Source organism: Nilaparvata lugens, chromosome X (assembly GCF_014356525.2).
Source record: "Nilaparvata lugens isolate BPH chromosome X, ASM1435652v1, whole genome shotgun sequence".
Lineage (NCBI taxonomy): Eukaryota > Metazoa > Arthropoda > Insecta > Hemiptera > Delphacidae > Nilaparvata > Nilaparvata lugens.
In genome coordinates this window covers 47690711-47713782 of record NC_052518.1, presented here as the reverse complement: position 1 = coordinate 47713782, position 23072 = coordinate 47690711, and the positions used below count along the sequence as shown (strand labels likewise).

Sequence of the window (23072 nt, the reverse complement as noted above, 5' to 3'; positions counted from 1 at the left end):
ACTTTTGGTGATTATCATAACAATTATCATTTGAGAGACGTCCTCTGCTTATCATATGTATTTGAAGAGATTTAAGATCTATTTTCTATAAAACTTACAGTCTTGATGTAGCTCAATTTTTATCATTAGCTCATTACTCATTTCAGGCTATGCTATATAAAACTAAAGTTAAATTGGAATTATTGACTGATCCATGTATGCACCTTCTCTTTGAATCATTAATACGAGGTGGTTTATCTGTGATTCCAAACAGATATGCAGAAGCCAACAACCCCTACATGAAAAAAAAATATGATAGCAGAAAATCTACATGCTATTGTTGCTACCTTGATGCGAACAACTTGTATGGTTTCTGTATGACAAATTATCTGCCATATGGTGGTTTTAGGTGGTTGATGGAGACAGAAATATCTTCCTTCAATGTATTTAACATTCCAGATGATGCTCAAACAGGCTATGTCCTAGATGTGGATCTAAATTACCCCTCTCATCTTCATGATAAACACAAAGATTACTCTCTTGCCCCAATAGAAGGTTTACCACCTGTAGAGCTATTCTCCAAATATCAAAGAACTAATAATCAATGCACACAGAGAGTGTCAACCAAGCTTTTAGCCACACTGGATTGTAGAAAGAATTATGTATTACATTACCAAAATTAAAGACTATATTTGATACTGGGAATGGAATTAACAAAAATTCATTATATTATTGCTTTTAGCCAATCTGCTTGGTTGAAATAATATATTGACCTCAACACAAAACATCATCAGGAGAGTAAAAACGTATTTGAATCAACACAGTACAAGAATCTTAGGAACTTGATTCATGGGAAATTAATTGAATGTGTTAGAAATAGATTGAATATGAGATTGATTACAGATGAGAAGCGATTAGAAAGAGTATTATCATACCCAAATGTAAAGCGGTGGAATATGTTTAATGCAAATGTGATTGGAGTGAGTTGAAAAAGTATGATATTGTATTGAACCGACCAATTTATTGTGGGTTTACATTTCTATATTCGAGCAAACTAGTTATGTATGACTTTCATTATAATAAAATTCTCCAAATGTATGATTACCAAAGGGTGAAAATACTCATGTCTGACACAGTTTCTTTACTTTATCATATACAAACAGATGATTTTTACAAGGATATGGGAAATAATTCACATTTATTTGATATAAGTGGATACCCTCCCACCCACAAATGTTATAGTTTAACCAATTACAGGAAACTCAGTGTCATGAAGGATGAAATGTGTTTGCTGATAATAACAAAATTCTCAGGTTTGAGACCAAAGCTTTATTCTTTCTTATATGTGAATAAATCGAATGAAATCACCAACAAGAATATAGCTAAAGGCATGTCACGTTATGTAATTGATAATAATTTGAAATTTGAAATATATAAGGATTGTCTATTCAATAGGAAGATTCATTATGAATCATCCAACACATTACGTTCATATCTGCATAATGTTTTTGAGATTAGGATATCAAAAATAGCTATTTCCCCACTTGATGACAAATGCTTTATTCTACCCAACAATATCAATATGCTAGCCTGGGGATATAATCAGATTGAACATCATATTAGACTTGAAAAAGAATTGAATGCAGCAGGAGATAATGATGGAAATGATACAGAAGAAGTGTTGGTACAGTAAATCCCAATGCAGCAAACTGGATAGCCTCAACCATATTGATTGTAATTAATATGTGTTTCTAGTTGAAGAGAGGACAGGATGAAATGAGCAATGTATGAGAGCAGTTGGCAAATGAGTTGCATAAACCTGTCCTTAAAAACTTTATGAAAAGGAGTTATGTTCTAAAAGGGGTTAATGACATGTTACAGGCAGACCTTATAGAAATGGGGGATTTTGTTAAAATAAATTCGAACTATAAATATATTTAAACTGTTATAAATGCATTTACAAAGTTTGCATATGCTGTGCCACTAAAGACAAAAACAGCTTGTGAAGTGAGTGATGCTTTAAGACCAATATTTAAGAGAAATCTCGGCATCAAGCTATTTTGTACAGACAATGGGAAGGAATTTTATGATTCTCAAGTGAAGGCTCTACTACAACATTATAAGATTCATCACTATAGTGTCTACTCCAATTCTCATGTAGAATTTATTGAATGCTTCAACAGAACTCTAAAATCGCACATATATCATTATTTCACTGCAACTGGCAATTATAAATGGGAATCTTCATTAGACAAGATTGTTGATTAATATTATAATTCATTTCATTCAACTATTAAAATAAAACCAGTTGAAGTAACATTGAAACACGAGAAACAAATCATTACAAAATTGAATAAAAAACACTTGAGTAAAAGTAATAAACCTATTCGTCCCAAATTTGGGTTAGGTGATATAGTGAGGATTTCTAAATACAAAAAAATCTTTGAAAAAGCCTATGAAATAAATTGGAGTTTAGAATTATTTGGAATAGTTGGAGTTCATGCTACAATACCACCAACATATTCATTAAAAGATGTCTGGCGAAAATATTATTGGAAGGTTTTATGAACAAGAATTACAAAGAACTCAATTAAATGTATCTGATGTTTACTTAGTTGAAAAGGTATTGAGAGGTGAGGGGCAAAAGGTTTTAGTTAAATGGTTTATGTTCATAGAACCAAGTTGGATTGATAAAAAAGATCTTATTTTGAATTAATAATAATAATAATAATAGATATGTATTTTTTAGATATGGAGTCAAACATTCCTGCGACAATGTTCAAAGAGGGTATTCTATTAGAGCTTCTTATTAATATTATAACTGAGATGAAAAAATATGTTGGACATGATTTCCTTCTTAATGAGCTTATCTGGAATTTAAATGATGTAAATAGGGAATTTGATCATTGGGGTTATTGCAAGAGAAATCAATGTGAATGCTCAAAACTATCTTCAAAAAAAAAACTATCTGCAAAAGTTAATAGAATTTCTGAGTGATGATATGTTTGAAGATCATCATGTGGGAAAAGAATTTGCAAGAAAACTTATAAAAGTTTGTGGTATAGATGTTTGATTATTTTGTGATGAAGACTAGTTTTAAGATGATATGAAAAGATAAAATTTGAAGGTGAAATGTGTATATATTATTTCAGATTATGACGTCTACTGCAAATTTCAAATTGGAAGCTCACCGTTGTAGTCTAACAGTGTTATTAGACAATCTTATTGATAGCTTAAAGGATTATGCAAATCCAGGTTTTACATTAAAGGATTATTTTCTGTTTTTAGATGGAAGGGCTAAAAGGAAGTTTAGACATTTAAGATTCTGTTATATTATGTCAAAAGTAGATTTTGATAAGTTAAAACATGGAGGGAAATGCTGTCCTGATATAACACATACATGTCCCTGTTCTTTTCTAGCTATGAAATATCTATCATACAAAAATATATTAATGAAAATGAAGCGCTTGAACTTTGCTACAGTATTGATCCTTGAATAAGATTTTAATAAGAATTAATGACAAAAAATATACTTACAAATTGCAATACTCTATTAACACCACGTGGTTCTTTCAGTACATTCAAGTCAATATTAGCTCCGTTTTCTAGTCCTTTGACAGCCTGTTGGAACAAAATTTGTGCATTTTATAATATTTCAGTGTCAAAGTCAATAAGTTCATGCCATGAAAATTTCACTCAAGAAGTATAAGTAAATTAATACAGAATGGTAGTAGGCTAATACAAGGTGAAAATAACTTTCATGCTGCCTCATAAACTCAAATTTGCCCAAGTATATGAGTTATATAATGTTCTATCCACAATTTAGTTTAATATTATAAAACAGTTTTATAATAACACAAGTTAAATGTAGAGTTAAGACACAAGTGAATGAGCAAACACATGTGTTAAACATCTCACGAGTGCTTTAAAGCTGCTTGGCACACCTTTTTATTTTTATTTAAATTGGATAATCTTTTTTAATATAATTGTTAAGATCATTATAGAATGAGAAAAAGTGGCAACTAAAATTTCTAAGTGGTCTAATAAGCCAGTTACGGGTTGTTGAAGTGCTAAAATCCGTTTTCTTTCCAGATCATAAACGGTTCCGAATTTTCCATTGGAGTTTTTTTCAATACATTCAGTATGTCATTGGCTTTGTTCTAATATGCGTTTTTCATGATTAATGACAAAATAAACAAGTTATCGAGTTTACAAAAAATGTTACTTTTTTATTTATGAACAATATGGGGAATAAACATGTTTTAGTTTGGAAAGATACATTTTTTGAATTTTTGAGAGAAGTTCTAATAATATAGTCGAAACCATTTATGATTTGGAGAGAAAACGGAATCTGGAAAGTTAGGACTCCAAAAACCCATAACTCGCTTATTAGACCACTTAAAAATTTCAGTTGCCACTTTTTCTCACTCATATAATGATTTCACAATTATATTGAAAAGGATTATCCAATTTAAATAATAAAAATCTGGTGTGGTACACTCACACAACTTTCCTTGCTCATATTTGAAACTACGATCAGACTTCTGTATATGTGTATATATAATTGTTTACAGAGTACTTTTTCCTTTGAGTAAACTGTGAAATTTGATGATTTTTTTAGTCATCATTTTTTTAAAGTTGTCGAAAGAGCTGTTCTACAGATGATAACTCGACTAGGTGTTCTTTTTATGAACTGCGCTACCTACCCACCTCATGCACAAGAAGGAGGTAACTAAGTTTATTTCTCAAGGATGGGGTGGACCCCCCATTGGTTTCTCAGAAAAAAGACTCATGCCAGTTGATAGAGCTGATAGATAACTATACAGGGTATGAATTTGAAAAAAATTGGTCAAGTTATTTTTGAGAAAATTGTGAAAAACATGGTTTTTTAGTAATTATCCACCATTTTTCTCAAGAATATTACAGAGCTCCTGCAATTTTCCCAGAAATGAGACTTGTATCAGTTGATAGGGCTTATAAATAGCTATTCATGGTATAAATTTGAAGGAAATCATTGGAGCTGTTTTTGAGAAAACCAAGAATAACATTGCTTTTTAGTCATTATCTGCCATTTTTCTCAACAATATTACGGAGCTCCTGGAATTTTCCCAGAAATGAGACTCATTTCAGTTGACAGGGCTTATAAATAGCTATCCATGGTATGAATTTGAAGAAAATCGTTAGAGCCGTTTTTGAGAAAACCGTGAAAAACATGGCTTTTTAGTAATTATCTGCAATTTTTCTCAAGAATATTATGTAGCTCCTGCAATTTTCCCAGAAATGAGACTCATGTCAGTTGATGGGGCTTATAAATAGCTATCCATGGTATGAATTTGAAGAAAATCGTTAGAGCCATTTTTGAGAAAATCGTGAAAAACATGGCTTTTTAGTAATTATCCGCCATTTTTCTCAAGAATATTACGTAGCTCCTGCAATTTTCCCAGAAATGAGACTAATGTCAGTTGATGGGTCTTATAAATAGCTATCCATGGTATGAATTTGAAGAAAATCGTTAGAGCCGTTTTTGAGAAAATCGTGAAAAACATGGTTTTTTAGTAACTATCTGCCATTTTTTCCGCCATTTTGAATTCAATTTTATTGAATTTCTTATTGTCGGATCCTCATGGTATGAGGACCTTAAGTTTAAAATTTCAAGTCAATCTGTTTATTAGGAATGGAGTTATCGTGTTCACAGACATACACACATACACACATACACACACACATACACACACACGCACACATAAACACACACACACACACAGACCAACACCCAAAAATCATGTTTTTGGACTCAGGGGACCTTGAAACGTATAGAAAACTTGAAATAAGGGTACCTTAATTTTTTTTGGAAAGCAATACTTTCCTTACCTATGGTAGTAGGGCAAGGAAAGTAAAAAAAGGTGTACCGAACACCATATAAGACTGTTGTATATACACTAATTTATCTATGACCACTCCAAACAAAGTACAGTATGGTATCACATTCCTGACATGTTAGGTTAGAAATCAACTAGCTAGCCTATATGGAAAATATCTGAAGTAAAATTTTGTGCGAATAGCTTTTTTATTAATTATATATGTTGAAAAATATAATTTGAAGGAATCAGAATGAGTTCCAAAAACTTCAGAGAATCTGAAACTTCATAATTTCAAATTGAGGTTATGTGCACAATCATTCCATTTATAAATTTTCACTCAAGTGTGGCTTCCAGTAAATGAAGTCTTTGGTCCTGTTTCACCCATGATTAACTTTACAAAAACCAATCAGAGAAGGCGTTTTTGAAAAGACGACTTCTCTGATTGTTTCTCGTGGAAATAATCACGGTTAAAAATTATAAATTTTTGTTCAACCGGCACTTAGAATTTGAACCCAGCCTTACAGTTCACCAAACTTCCACTATGCTAGCGCTAGCTAGTGCTAGTGTCAACTCGAGGTCATTCAGCCACATCTAAAAATAGATTCCTATGTTGCCATGTTGAAGCAGCTGTCATGGTGTTGCCAAAATTCAGCATCTATGGTTCAAAACAAGGTTTCTACATTATTTCGTTCTCAGATAATCATTCTCGAGCAGACTTGCCAGTATTTACAACTCCAAGCATACCCAGGTCCTTAGTAGAGATTTTGATGAAGGTGTTTTGGGGAAGGTTGGTGAGGGTTTGGATTGGATTTTATTATACCCAAAACCACCCAGAAAAATCTGACACTATCAAAAATCATTCCCTATTTTCTGTAAACTGCAAAATCTTGGGGTAGTTTTTTGGAAAATTTTCGTTTTTTTAATATTGATTCCTGTAGCAGACAATTGAGCTCTAGATGCTGAGTGGAACAGATTACTAATCTTACTGATGAGCTGTCTCAGCCTGATTTGTGATTGTCATCTGGTTATATATTGTTAAGCAATTGATTCTTTGAAAAGTTTAACATAAAATTACGAATAATACAGTATTTTATTAATTCAATATTGAGTTGTTTATTCACTCAATACATAGTGTTGTGATAGATGAAGTTGTGTTAAAATGATTGCATGTGATAAGTGTAAAATTGATGTACAAAATATGGAAGAGTGTGTTGTGTGCTCGGAATGCAAAAGTTCCTACCACATCAAATGTACCAAACTAAGCACTATGAAGAAGTTTGAAAGACTTGGGGATAAAACACATCTTGGCACTGTGATTTATGTGGTGATTTGCAGGAGGACAATGCTTGCGACTTGAATAATGAGATGGAAATTCCAAATTCGTTTCTCCAAGCTTTGAAATTAGTTGAAACAAAATTACTTGCACAATTTGATGCTCAAGATGTGATAATAACTGGAATTCATGAATCTATTACTTCCTTACATTCCAAATACGACTCCCTGAAATCAGAAGTTTATGTGATAACCTCCAAGCAGAAATAAATTGAATCTGAAAATCAAAAAATCAACAACTGAGCTGCGAAACTGGAGAAAATGAACTAGGACTTGACTACAGATATCCAAGAGCTCCAACAATACTCGAGAAAAAACAACATTGAGATTTCAGGCATTCCAATCACTGAAAACGAGGATATCCACACTATTCTACATGAGCTTGCTAATTCACTACATATTGTCAATAATAAATCGGAAATGTCGAACATGCATCACATCCCTTCCAAGAACACTCCTCTAATTGTGGTGAGATTCGTTTCATTATTTACTAGAGACTTATGGCTATGGCTATAAAAAACAAACAGGGAAGGTTCTGACTTCAAAAGACGTGAACAGGAATTTGAAGCTGAGCCCAATATTCTTGAACATTTATTGCCTCATAACAATTTCTTGCTCTCTGAAGCTCAAGCTGAAAAAATCTTAGAGGATTGCATATGCGTGGGTGAAAAACGGCCGAGTGCTTATCAAAATCACCAAAAATGCTAAAACAATATGGGTAAGGGATGAAAGTTGTTACATAAATTTGAACTAAAATATGTACATTTTACCAGTATGGTTACTGACTTTATTTGATTGCCTAGTGTTTTGAGTATGGTTATAGTTTTTTATTCTTGTTTATTGGCTATCTTGAAGTCTTGATTTGCCTCCCCTTTAGTTTTTAACATGTATTTATAAAAAGCATTTGCATCTTATTTGCTCTTATTTTTGATTATTATTTTTGGGAACTTCTATTTTTCTGTTTAATACTTTGAATTCTCTGCTTATTTATTTTTCTCACCATCTCAATTTGAAGCTCTAGAAGTTTATATACATATTTTTTCTTTTAAAAGTGGTAGGCAAATCTTTTCTTTTTTGCATGACTTACAAGAGAGCAACACATCTAGTGGTTTTTTTTTTTTAATCGAACAGTGAGATAGCATGATATGATAGCATGCTAGATATTTTAATAACATGATAGCAAATATATAACATTTTTTCTCTATTGTTCCATTTGATGATTGCAAATCTGTAGTTTTGTATTGATAAATTATTTTTCCATTATGTATTCAAACCTACCAAATGTCATGATTTACAGTGAATAAAATTCTACTATTGCATCATAAAAATAGCCAACTTCAATCAAAAAATCTATTTAAAATACGTTTGTATTGTACCGGGCTGAGATGGGCCAGTGGGACTTGATTTAGAAAAAAAAAATTCTCACATTAAAATAACTAATAGATATGATTTCAGTTGAATTAGATTATTATAATAACATTGATCATTATGATACTTTACAGATTGATGATTTTTTGACTTACAAGAAATAACGAAGTGTAATATAGGAAATTAAACTAATCATATTTTACATATGAATATAAGGAGCATGAGGAAAAATTTTGAAGTTTTATTGTTATTTTCATCGAGCACAAATTAAATATCAAATAATATTGTTGACCGAAACTTGGATCGCATATGAGTGAGATTCTAATTATAAATTGGATGGGTATTATATGATTGATAAAATAACTAGATACTCTAGAAGCGATGGTCTTTGCATATTTGTAGATAACTCTATAAATAGTAATGAGATAAGTGCCTTTATAGATGAAGCAAATTCAATTATCATTAATTGTATTATTGAAGGTAGAAAACTTATTATTGTAGGACTCTATAGATCCCCATCGTTGAAAATAAATGATTTTATCATTTTACCTGGATTCATGATTAGATGACTTAGATAAAGATTATTGCAAAATTATAATCGGTGACATAAACATTGATCTTGTTAGTAATGATAGATTGATAGATGAATATTTCTATACACTTCAACTTAAAGGATATAAATCTTTTATCAATAAGCCCACTAGAATTCAAAATAATTGCAGCAGTTGTTTGGATCATATATTTTTTAACGATTCTCTAAAATCAGATAAGGAAGTTAAAGGTATTATTTGGAAAACTGCAATAACTGACCATTTTTGCACATCACTTCATATCTCTCATAATAGTTTCAGGAATAAGTATGAGGTCGAATGAAATAAAGAGAGAATTGGCTTAAACTCTGATTTAGAAAACGAGAATTGGGATAATATATTTGAAAAAAATAATAATATTGAAAAGACTGTATAATTATTTTTAAAAAAGTTCAACAAACCAGTAGAAATTAGAACATCAATATTGAAGTTATCTCATGAAAATAGACCACTAATGAAATGGATCACACAAAGTATTTTACATTCAATGAAAAACAGAGATAAGATATACAAACAACTCATTAAACAGCCGTTCAATGTAGAATTGAAAGAGAAATACAGAAAATACCGAAATGCTCTAATTAATAAAATAAAGAAAAAAAAAAGATATTACAATGACAAACTAGAGAAAAATGAAAATAATACAAGGAAAACATGGGAGTGTATAAATGAGCTACTAGACAAGAAAAAGGTACATAAAGAACCATTAATTGAAGCCAATAAACTAAATTATCATTTTGCACAGGTTGGTGCTACCTATGCAAAAAATATCATAGAAAATAATAGTCAAAACCCCGAAATCGATAATATTAGACTGGCAAATAATCCTGATAGAAAATTAAACACAAAATAAAATGAAGAGAAAATAATAGTATAGAGTTTCAGCTATTTTGAATTATTTAGAAATGTTTCATTTCGTCAAGGAAAACGTTTCCAATTATAGAGAAATGAGAAAATGAAGATTTATTTTGCTGTTATTATTACTGCGACTACGCCCCATTTTGGAAAGTCAATTTTCTGACTCCAGCTGTTTTAAGTCTAGAACTTACCTAAATCTCGAGCTCGGAAATCGGCCCTTAGTGTTCTAAATTATTATTATTTTGGTATTTGGAACATCCTAATTCAAAAAAATGCCTGTATAGATATTTTTGAACAGAAAATGTTGTGGAAATCTAGAAGATATAACCTCATTTGGACTTTCAATGTTACCTAAATTTGGGAGAGAAATAGTACAAGGTGTTCTTAGTTTTTCTCTCCCGATCTGTGCTTCATTGTAAAAAAGAATAAATAAAAATAAAGAACACCTATCACTTGAGCTTTTTCATTCAACCAACAAATGAACAGGAAATCATAGCAACAATTTACAGATTAAAAAGCAGTCCATCTCCCAGCCATGATCATATATCATCTACATGTCTGAAAAACGTAGCACTCAACATCGCTAAACCTTTAACCAATTTAATAAATAGATGCTTCTCGGAAAGCTATTTCACAAAAGAGTTAGCAATGTTTAAAGCATTACATAAAGGTGGAGACCCAAATGATCCCAATAATTATCGTCCAATAAGTCTTATTTCAAACCTTTCCAAAATTATAGAGAAATTAATAAAAGCCAGGCTCACAAATTTTTCAGACAAAAATAGTTTTATAAACATAAGACAATATGGTTTCCAAAGAAATAAATCCACAACAGATGCAATTGTAGAACTAACAAAAATGGTTGATGATTCTATTAATAATAATAGAAAAGCCTTGTAGTATTCCTAGATCTGGCTAAAGCATTTGACACTGTGCCCCATGAGCTTATGCTAGAAAAGCTGATGGCATGTGAAATTAGAGGTGATGATCTGAAATTGTTTGCCAGCTACCTTGTTGATAGAAGCCAAATTCTTTCTGTAATTTTTTTGTATTATTTCTATTAAAACTAGTCACTAGGACTAACCATTAATCTTGTTCTCTTATTTCTTATCCTAACATGTTAATTTTCATTGCTAAAGCCTTCCAGTGATCCTACAATTCTAATCTATAATTTCTCTACTTTAAATTCTTTTGCTACACATTTATTTAATTTATCCTTTTTTCACTTCACTAGCACTACACCAACTCGAAGGGCTTTGTCCTCTTCAACCTCCTTGTGAGTTCAGTGCTGTCTAGTAGTTGGATGACTTCAGTGTTGTCATGTTGATGAAGATGTGACTCACGATGGGCTGCCAATCATCTTATTTCACTGGTCACATAGGGGATGTGCAGATCACGGTGCAAATCACTGTTACTTATGTACCAGAGCGCATTCACCATGTTCTGCAATACTTTGTTTTGGAATGTTTGAAACTGATTGATGTTAGATGTTCTAGAGCAGCCCCATAGCTGAATTCCATACGTCCAGACAGGTTTAAGAATTTGTTTGTAAATCAATATTTTTTTCCAATGAGAGATGTGATTGTTGGCCCAACAGCAATAGATTTTACTGTATTTGAGTCCCAGCTCGCTCATTTCCATCTTGATATGCTCTTTCCATTTCAACTTGGCGTCAAGAGTCATTCCAAGGTATTTTGCTGTGTTGCTGTGTGGTACTACATTCCCATTTAGATTTATTTGAATCTGATCATTGATATTTTTGTTTGTGAAGTTGATATGAATGGACTTCATCTCATTCAATCGAATTCTCCATTTCTTGGTCCAGTCACTGAATTTGTTGCTAGCATTCTGTAGTTCTGTGGCTGCTTCTTGTACTGTTTCCCCTTCTGCCAGTATTGCAGTATCATCAGCAAAAGTAGCAATTTTCACTGCATCCAATTCAGGAAGATCGCTTGTGTACAGCACATAAAGAACTGGTTCAAGAACACTACCTTGTGGAACTCCAGCCCTTATTTCCTTCAATTCAGAGACGTTGTCACCTTGTTTTACTCTGAATAATCTGTTGGTGATGTATGATTTAAAAGTTTTACAAGTTGAGTGTGAAGAATTTTATGAAGTTTACTGATCAGTCCTTCCAACGATCATACTATTGTATATAATTGTTTTCAGAGTACATTTTCCTTTGTGTAAATTAATGTGAAATTCAATGATTTTTTAAAAGTCGTCAAAACAGATGTTCTACAGATGAAATGTCTCGACTATGTGAATAAACTGCTCTACCTTCATTCTTTTGAATGAAGGGGTGGACACCCTGTTAGTTACCCAGGAAGGAGACTCATGCCAGTTGATAGAGTTGATAAATAACTATACAGGGTATGAATTTGAAAAACCGTCAAGTCATTTTTGAGAAAATCGTGATAGGAATTTAACAAAATTCGTTTCTCGCAAGAATATTACGGAGCTGCTGCAATTTCCCCACAAAAGGGGCTCATGTCAGTTAATTAGGCTTATAAATAGCTATCCAGGGTATGAATTTGAAGAAAATCGTTCAAGCCGTTTTCGAGAAAACCGTTATTTTATCTTCCATTTTTTCCGCCATCTTGAATTGAATTTCAAATTGTCGGTTCCTCATGGTCCTTCCAACGATCATACTATTGTATATAATTGTTTTCAGAGTACATTTTCCTTTGTGTAAATTATTGTGAAATTCAATGATTTTTTAAAAGTTGTCAAAACAGATGTTCTACAGATGAAATGTCTTGACTATGTGAATAAACTGCTCTACCTTCATTCTTTTGAATGAAGGGGTGGACACCCTGTTAGTTACCCAGGAAGGAGACTCATGCCAGTTGATAGAGTTGATAAATAACTATACAGGGTATGAATTTGAGAAACCGTCAAGTCATTTTTGAGAAAATAGTGATAGGAATTTAACAAAATTCGTTTCTCGCAAGAATATTACGGAGCTGCTGCAATTTCCCCACAAAAGGGGCTCATGTCAGTTAATTAGGCTTATAAATAGCTATCCAGGGTATGAATTTGAAGAAAATCGTTTAAGCCGTTTTCGAGAAAACTGTTATTTTATCTTCCATTTTTTCCGCCATCTTGAATTGAATTTCAAATTGTCGGTTCCTCATGTTACACACACACACACACACACACACACACACACACACACACACACACACACACACCACACACACACACACACACACACACACACACACACACACACACACACACACACACACACACACACACACACACACACACACACACACACACACACACACCTCTATAATATTACGCATGTATGGTAGAGACTTCCACAAACGAGTTTCATCTGGAGTATTCAATTTATGGAATTTTTGCTTAAAAATATTACAAATTTATATTCACAATAGTACAACAAGAAATTGCTCAAATTAATTGTACAGTAGTACAAATAAAGTATAATTTATTGTTGTATTATATAAATACATGATGAATAAACTGACTTGAAGCTATTACACCCACTATTTATTGAGTTAAAATAATGTCTATACAATTCGTTTTATTGATTGGGAAACTAAGAACAGGCTCAGACCGATTTATTAATATCCAGTAATTAATTATCAAGTAGTTTTGTATTAGTTTTCTACTAATTTTTAGAACTCATTCATTATAAATATTAATGAATAATCTTTTTTTGTCCAGGTACCCTTACGGCGATATCGGCTACACTCCAGGAGCTGGTTATACCACTTACGGCACTCAGGTGACTCCGACAATGCCATATGACATAAGTGCGGATTATGTAGACAGCACCACTGCCTATGACCCACGCCCATCTATCGATCAACTTGCAACCGATAGTAACAGCATAATCACTAATGTTGTCACTACAGGTAGGCATTTTCTCGAAATTTATATGCATCTTCTATAATTTTGTTGTGGTTATGGCTGAACTTGATAAAAATTCACAAACTAATACACTAGATTAGTCATGATATTGACTGAAAATAAAACAACATTTTGTTCCGTGAAAATTTATAATACTCTTCAATTTTCTTTCCAATACGAACTGCTTGTTAATGATCTCCTTTAAATACTTACGACATACCAGTATTTTATGATTAAAAGCTATTGGCTTCTACTCGCGTTTGTGGGGCGCTTTCGGACGCTGGGCCCTTTTTCAACACTGGTTGACAGTGGCATTTACAGTTAGCAGTGTGGGTAGTAGGATTGCGGGATTATTTTAATGGTTGGCGGCGGGGGTGGCGGAAATGTTTGAACTTTCAGATTATTGGAGCAGGAGGTAGAAGAGGCTGAAGGTTTGAAATTTGTCTGTTCATTAAGGATGTTTTTGGGGTTTCTTTTGATTTGATTGTAATACAAATGTTTGATATGTTTCCCAAAAAGTATGAAGAGACCCCAAAAACATCCTTAATGAACAGACTAATTTCAAATCTAACAGTCTTTCATCCTCCTACACCAATAACCATACATTTAAACATTTAAACATTTGAACATTTAAACATTTAAATGTTTAAACATTTAAACATTAAAACATTTAAACATTAAAACATTTAAACATTTGAAAATTTAAACATTTAAGCATTTAAACATTCAAACATTTAAACATTTAAACATTTAAACATTTAAACATTCAAACATTTAAACATTTAAACATTAAAACATTTGAACATTCAAACATTTAAACATTCAAACATTTAACATTTGAACATTCAAACATTTAAACATTTAAACATTCAAACATTTAAACATTTAAACTGCTTCTTGTACTATTTCCCCTTCTGCCAGTATTGCAGTATCATCAGCAAAAGTAGCAATTTTCACTGCATCCAATTCAGGAAGATCGCTTGTGTACAGCACATAAAGAACTGGTCCAAGAACACTACCTTGTGGAACTCCAGCCCTTATTTCCTTCAATTCAGAGACGTCGTCACCTTGTTTTACTCTGAATAATCTGTTGGTGATGTATGATTTGAAAGTTTTACAAGTTGAGTGTGAAGAATTTTATGAAGTTTACTGATCAGTCCTTCATGTCACACTTTTTCAAATGCCTGTGCAACATCAAGGAAGATTGCTGAGCATATAGATTTTTTCTCTAATGAATTCTCTATTACATTGGTGATTCTATGTACTTGGTCCAGGGTTTAGTGCTTCTGCCTGAAACCAAATTAATGGGCTGGTATCAGATTCCTGCTAATTATGATGGGAGTCAATCTCTTCATTAGCAATTTCTCAAAAAGCTTTGAAATTACAGGTAGAAGAGATATTGGGTGGTACAATTTTGCTTCTTGGGGACATTTCCCAGGCTTTTGCAACTTAGTGACTTCTGCCACCTTCCAAATTGTAGGAATTGATGTAATCGGAGTGATGCATTGAATAAATATATTAGCATGACAATACCTTTCCTTGGAAGTTTCTTCATGATTTCACCTGTAATCAGATCAAACCCAGGTGCTTTCTTGGTATTCAGATTAAATTTTATTTCTTCTTGAACCTCATTTATAGAAACTAGATCAATCTCTTTATCTAAATCATCTATTATAGTTTCTTCAGGATCAATTATTTCAGATTGTATGTTGTTTGGCTGAAAGATTTCTTGCAGATGATTAGCAAATATATCTGCTTTTTCTCTGTTGTTTCTTGCACCACCATCTGGTACCATCTGGTTTTCTTATTGGAGGGGATTGCAATATTGGTCGCTCATTTCTTTTTGTTGCCTTCCATAATGAATAATCTGTACTGGCATCAGCTGTCAAATTTTGAAGGTAGTTATTAATGGATTCCTCAGTTAATTTCCTTATCACTCTTCTCAATTTTTGTGTTTTGTTATTCAAGATATTCTTGTCAGCAGGATCACGAGTTTGTTGCCATCTTCTTCTTGCCCTTCATTTTTCTAAAACAAGTTGCCAAATCTCCAGGGGGTAATTGCAACCTTTCGTTTTCCTGGTGTATTGTCTGGTGTTTTTCCAGGCTGATTTCTAGATTTGCCACATGAAATTTTCTGCTGCTTCATCTAACTGCTCAGCTGTTCTAAGTGGAATATACAAGTTGATTTCATTCTCCAATTCCACTTTGAAAGCTTCCCAGTCTGTTGTCCTGTTGACTAACATTGGTCTGTCTTCTTTCTTTATTATTCATTCACTAAGTGTGAGAATTACAGCTGAATGATCCGAATCCAGATCAAAGCTCTCTTCAATGTCAATAAAATTACTGGATATTCTTTTTGTTATGAAGAAATCTAGAAGATCTAGAGTTTTATTCAAATCTGTTAGCCAATAAGTAGGTGTCCCTGTTGAACAGAATTCGCAGCCCAGCTCCTGGATAGCCTCTCTGAGTTCTTTTCCTTTGGTAGTTGTGAGTCTTGAACCCCAATCCTTATGCTTGGCATTAAAATCTCCACCCACTATGAATCTATCTCCAGGCTGAAGAAGAATATTTGTATAATCATTTTTCTTTAAATTGTGATGTGGTGGAAAATATGCAGCTTCAACAAGTATTTTCTGGTTGATGGACTCTAATCCAACTACAGTTAGCTGTATTTCATCACTTTGAATACTGAAGTCTTCATGGTGTTTAATACTCTCCTTCACTATTACAGCACTGCCACCTCTTGCTTGATTTTGAGGATGAATAGTTTTGTAAACATTATATCCATTGATTTTGAAGTGAGTCTGCTCAGTTGAATGGGTTTCAGAGATGAGGCAAACATCCATATTCCGAGTCTCTAGAAATATTTATATTTCTTGTTTTCTATTATTATTGATATTATTTATTCCATTGGCATTCCAGGTAGCAATCCTAATATCTTGTTGGCTTGCAATATTCATTTTCTAGTTTTCTTCTCGATACTCTTACTCTTCCCTTCCAAGCTGTCAAGTCGTCCAGAAAGAATATTTAAATTGTTTAAAATTAAAAATAGAGAAAAATAAAAATCTCAGTACCCTTTTTGAAATATTTTATCACAACATGTTTCGGACATTTATGCCATTTTGAAGTGATATGAAGTAAATAAATAAATACTGCTGGAAGATTCTTATTTTGATCATTGATCATTTTTGATCATGTAAAATTTATGTTTAAAATTTCATGCAAAACCTTATTAACATCAACTGGTTGTTGTTGTTTTGGTTGACTCTCCTGTTGTATGCTTGAAGTGGGCTTTGTTACTTGGGAATAGGATATTTCTCCAGTGTACATTTTTGAAGTAAAGTTTCTCTGTTGGGTTGTATGTGGTACTTCGCTACTTCTTTTAACTTTGTTGTCTTTTTCAGTTCTTCTTCTCTGAAGTTCTTTAGCGATGAGACAGCCTCTGTAGTTAGCTGTGTGAGCCTCATCACAATTGGCTAGGGTTTCTTTAGCCTTGGTACATGAAATAGTCCAGTGTTTTCCAGCACACTTCACACACTCAGGTTCATGTTGACAGTATGTCTGTGTATGACCAAACCACTGACAACGTTTACACTGCAGAATCATTTTATTGCTTCTAATTGATTCAATTTTCACTTCATGTAACAAATATGTTGAATTTCATAGAAATTTTGTATCTTCTGTATTTTTTAATGTTAACATGAACATTGGAAGTCTGGTAATGTGTTCTTTTCCATCTTTCTTCACTTTTTTCATTTTGTTGACAGTAATGATTATTTGAAAGTCTCTGCCTAGAAGATTGTTCTTTATATCCTCTGGATCGCATGATGGATGAAGCTCTTTAGCCATGACACAAATTGGACGAGTTTGTATGTTTTTGTATGTGTGCCATTCATATTTAGCTTCATTCAACATCTTAGTTAAATCTCTGTATTATTTTTCATTTTCAACATTCAGTTTCAGCTGGTTGTTGTTCATCATGTTGGCACTGGAATTAAGATTTTTCAATTTCAATGCCTCTTTAATTTTAGAATACTCTTGAACATCGCTTAATATGACTGGCGGTGGCTTGTTTTCCTTTTCTTTCGGTTTTATTCTTGTAGACTCAGTTGCAGGCCTTATTGTTTCTGGTGAGTCACGGATTTTCCTCTTCTTCTGTTTAGGGTGAGTGCATGCAGTCTCAGATGCTACCATTTTCTCTTCTTCCTCCCAGTTTGGTAGTGAAAAACTTTTATTGTTATTTCTAGAAGATGCTGGTTGCATTGTACTTGAAGCTGATGGTTGGAGCTTCCGTGTCATTGAAGATGCTGACAAAAACATCTCTTTCAGCTGATTGATCTCCGACTGTGCTTTCTCCTACTCCTTTTCCAGCTTATTCATTCTTCCTCTCTCTTCACTTTATTGGCAAGTGACTTCTTTCCATGCATTGTATAAGAACTGCTCCTTTGCAGTTTTCAGTTTGTTCGTTTTTAGAAACGATTCTGGGGAACTGTTGACGTTGACAGTCACTGACTCTGGTTCAACGCTCTTAGCCGGTGTTAGTTGAATCGTCATAGTTGTGACGTCATCTGTTTCCTCCTCTTCTTCGAACTCTGACATGAGGAAGGTTGGCAATCTTTTGGGAGTCGACATTCCTCACATTCCTCAGCTGGATTATATGATAATTCAGCACTGAACTGTTTTTTTCAGCACAGGACACTGAGCTCACGCGCAACAATCAAAACGCTGAACTCAGCACTTTAACTATTGCATACGAGTTGAGTTGTGGCAGCCGAAGCGATAGCACGTGTTTTGTCAGAGCTCCTGGCGTCTTATCAGTTTGTTGTTTTTCGTTGAGAAATGGCTTGAAAACTTGTGATTCTAACCTCTTTCTGTGAATTGACTGTTCATTTTATTGAAATATTACCTATTAATATTCTCAATAACTTGTTATGAGCAAGAAGATTGAAAAATACTTCACGCCTACGGCTCCATCAACATCTGGGAAGCGTGAACGTCCACAAAGTTCTCCGGAAACACCGACAAGTAAGAAAAAAACTGTTGTATCTGTGAATTCGGGTGAAATGAATAGCAAAGACTTAAAACAATTTCTTGAGGACTTTGAACAACGTATTGTTACTAATTTTAATTCAAAATTTGAGAATTTGGCAACGAAGGCGGATTCAGAAGCAATAAAACAGTCAATAGAAAATTTGTTGGAGGAGAATAGAAAACTGAAACTGCAAGTGAAAAATCTTTCCACCGAGAATAGAGACTTACGAAGACGGATGATTGGGATGGAAGATAGAAATCGTCGTAACAATTTAATATTCAAAGGACTTAAATACGATGTGAATGTATCGAATCCGGTTACAGTGGTGAAGAACTTTTGTGTAGAGTATCTTAATGCAAGACCAGACCTGTGGGTGAATGGAGCGCACTCGTTAGGAAACATGAGGAATGGGGGGCCTCTCATAGCTCATTTTCCAGATGACGCTGACATCAATCATTTGATGAAGAACGCTAAAAAGTTGAAGGGGACCAATTTCTTTGTTCACAAAGACTTTTCATTGGAAACTAGGCGGGTGAGATCACGGCTTTTCGCGATAAAAAAAGAAATACTAAGAGTAGTACCTCAGCAACGAGTGATGGTGCAGCACGACCGACTGGTTGTTGGTAATGCAACGTTTCGGTGGGATGAGGATGAAGGACTAAAATTCGGCATACAGAGCGGCGAGCAAAAGCTTCAACAAATATTGGAATGTGATGGAGAAACGGTCAACGAATTACTACGCAGATCAGCATATGAGACGCGAGACACGAATGCGGTACAGACGAGTGCAGTACAAACCAGTGCCGTGCAGCTCAATAATGATTCTACGGAGAGAGACGAGGAACATTGAGATGTAGCCGTCAGCCAGGTCGAACAGCACCAGTTTAATGTAATTGTATATAATGTAGCGGGGTTGAAGGGTAAGAACTTTTTAGAATTATTTAATTTTTTAAGAGAGTATGAGTGTTTTGTTTTATTGGAAACTTTTATAGAAGAAGGAGAACAATTTATTTTCGATAGGTTTTTGCAGGGTTATGTTTTCTCATGGGAATTTGCGTTAAGAGAGTCTAAATTTGGTAGAGCTAAGAAAGGAATATTATTAGCTATTAGGGACAGGTGGGAGGGAAAAATAAAAATAGAGAATACGAATGGAAGAAACGTTCTATTTATGTTGGAAAAAAATTGTACATAGTTCCAGTCTATCTGAGTGGAGGTCTGGAGAGTGAGTGGGAATTGGATTACTGTATGTTGTATGATTTTCTGTTCTCTTTCGATGATACCGAAAATATGATTATTGTGGGAGATTTAAATGGGCGAGTTGGAGAAGGGCAGAGCTTACCGACACAAGTCGCGTTCGATAACACAGGCATTGAGTACGAACGCCGGTCTAAAGATACCCTAATCAATAAAAAAGGAAGAAAATTAATAAATCTCTGTGAGGAATTTAATTTCGTTATTTTAAATGGTAGGGTCACGGGGGATGAGTCGGGGGAGTTCACATTTGTTAATAACAGAGGAGCGTCGGTTATCGATTTGTGTTGTGTCAGCTTAGATAGTTTGCATTTAATTGAATATTTTGAAGTGAAGGGCGCGAACTTCTCAGATCATTTTCCCATAAGTATATCTATCAAGTGTGAAAGTATAGCAGAAGTTAAAAAGAGCTGCTCAGTACCACTTGCCCCAAAACTTACCTGGAATAGTGCGAATGGAAATAGTTTTGTTGATAAATTAGCAGAGAGGTGTCGGAATGTTTCTCATTTACCAGAAGATATCGATGAGGCATGTACTTTACTGAAGGAACTGATATATGACACCACCAATTTCAAGAATGAGCCGAAATTAGTAAATAATAAGTTCAAGAAAATTATTTGGTACGATCGAGAATGTGAAATGGCTAGGAACACAATGTTTGCTTTATTGAAATTATTTAGAAAAAATAGCTCTATCGTAGTTAAGAATGACTATTTAGCGGCTGTGAAAGACTACAAAGAAATATGTAAGAGGAAAAAAGATGTTTATTGGGAGGGAGTAAAAACAAAATTAAAATCAGTTAGAGATTCTAAACATTTTTGGGAACTGGTGCGTGAATTTAAAGGAAAAAACGAGGTGAGAAAAATAGATATAAAACCAGAGGAATGGGTATGTCATTTTAAAGAGCTATACACGCCTATTCGAGTATGTGGACCAACATCGTATGCAGAGCCCCATATTACGGATGAGTTATTGGACAAAGCCTTAGATATCAACGAAATCAGGTTATCACTAAAAAAGTTATGAAATGGAAAGGCTCCGGGGGAAGATAGAATTTGTGGTGAGTTTTACAAAAAAGCGCCTGTAATATACATACAATTGATGATAATTCTTTTCAATAGGATTTTTGATGTAGGCAAGGCTCCAGAATCATTCAAAAAATCAATAGTCTTCCCATTGCACAAAAAAGGAGATACGCGAGATCCGAAAAACTATAGGGCGATATCTTTCACCAACTCAATTTATAAGGTATTTGTAGGGTGTTTACTGAATAGACTAGAGCAGTGGGTAACGCAGAGAAAAATTATTAGAGAGAATCAAGCCGGTTTTAGAAAAGGGTATTCATCAGTCGATAATATTTATGTTTTGTACAACTTGATAAGATATCATATGTTGGTAAGAAATAAAAAGGTTTACTGTTTCTTTGTGGACTTCAAGGCCGCGTTTGACTCTATTGATCGAGAAGCGTTGTTCTACAGATTATTGGAAATAGGTATTTCAAATAAGTTTGTCCGGGTGTTGAGAGCATTATATGAGAAAGTAACATCCGCTGTATGGTGCAAGAATGGTAATGGTCTTACAGAAAATATTGAGTTTGAGAGTGGCTTAAAACAGGGATGTTTAGTATCCCCGATTCTGTTTTCTATCTTTACTCACGATATTTGTGAATACATAGGAGGTGGGCTACGGATGGGAGATACTGAAATAAATGCACTCCTTTATGCTGACGACTTGGTGATATTCACTGATAGTATTCACAAAATGCAGAGAATGATAAATAAATTGAGAGATTATTGTTGCCGGTGGAACTTGATATTGAATAGAGATAAATCGAAGATAATCGTCTTTAGAAAGGGGGGTATATTGAGCCGGAGTGAGAATTGGAGGTATGGAGAAGAACCGATAGAAGTAGTAAACGAGTACAAGTACCTTGGAGTCACTTTCACTTCTACGTTATCTTTGACTAGCCATTTTAAAGATAAAGTATCGATAGCAAAATACGGTATAAATAGTGTATGGAAGAAACTGATTTCAAACAATGAAGTGCCGTTATCAACCAAAAGGCAGGTGTTTAGTTCGGTAAGCAAGGCGACGGTAACATATGCTGCCCAAGTATGGGGGTATCAGCAAAGAGAGGAATTGGAGCGACTGCATAGATTCTTTATTAAGAGACTGTTCTGTTTGCCGGTCAATACACCAAATTATATTTTGTATTTGGAGAGTGAAGAGAATAATATATGGTTGGATACATTAAAATTGAATTGTAGATACATAGCGAAAACGATAAGCCTATCAGAATCTAGATTTATAAGAAAAATAACAATATTGACATCCCGAAGTAAATGCGGTTGGGCTAAGGAATGGAGAATGTTGAGCAGACAATATAATGTGGATTGGATAGACCCTGTAACTCACCCTAATGAATGGCTAGGAAAATGTGAGATTATTATTAATCGAATACGCAACAAATTAATAGAAACTTGGTGGGATTGTGCCGCAAATTCGCAGTTTCATTCCATTTATTATAATCTTAGAATGTGTCATCCAGTAAGGCCAGATTATATTAGCGACATACATAGTAGGCGTTTTATCAGTCAGATTTTCAAGGTGAGAGGGTCTCTATTACCTCTAAATTTTAGAGTGGGTAGAGATTATGAAAGTTATATTTGCTCACTGTGCAATAGTAGGGAAGTGGAAGACACCCATCACTTCATAGGTAGATGTAAAATCCTAGGTGAATTACGTGCCAAATGGTTTGGATGTTGGGTATTGAATGAGGTGGCAGTTCTTCAATACCTGAATGGTAAAGATTGGAGAATCCTGTTTGGGTATGTAAATGAGGCACTTAAGTATCGGGAGTTTTTAGTGTTAGAGTATAATTTCTGAATAAGTTCATTTAATATGTGGGATTTGTCATTA

The 23072-nt window shown here is 33.7% G+C and overlaps 1 protein-coding gene across 1 annotated transcript in view; it reads right to left on the bottom strand.

Annotated features, from left to right (window-relative positions):
- The window catches only part of LOC111048339 (synaptophysin), a 116163-nt gene that overhangs the window by 42219 nt on the left and 50872 nt on the right, over positions 1 to 23072 (bottom strand). The window contains exon 2 of the mRNA XM_039441267.1: positions 3517 to 3600. Coding sequence (XP_039297201.1) covers positions 3517 to 3600 — 84 coding nt within the window. The remainder of the gene's footprint in view (positions 1 to 3516; positions 3601 to 23072) is intronic.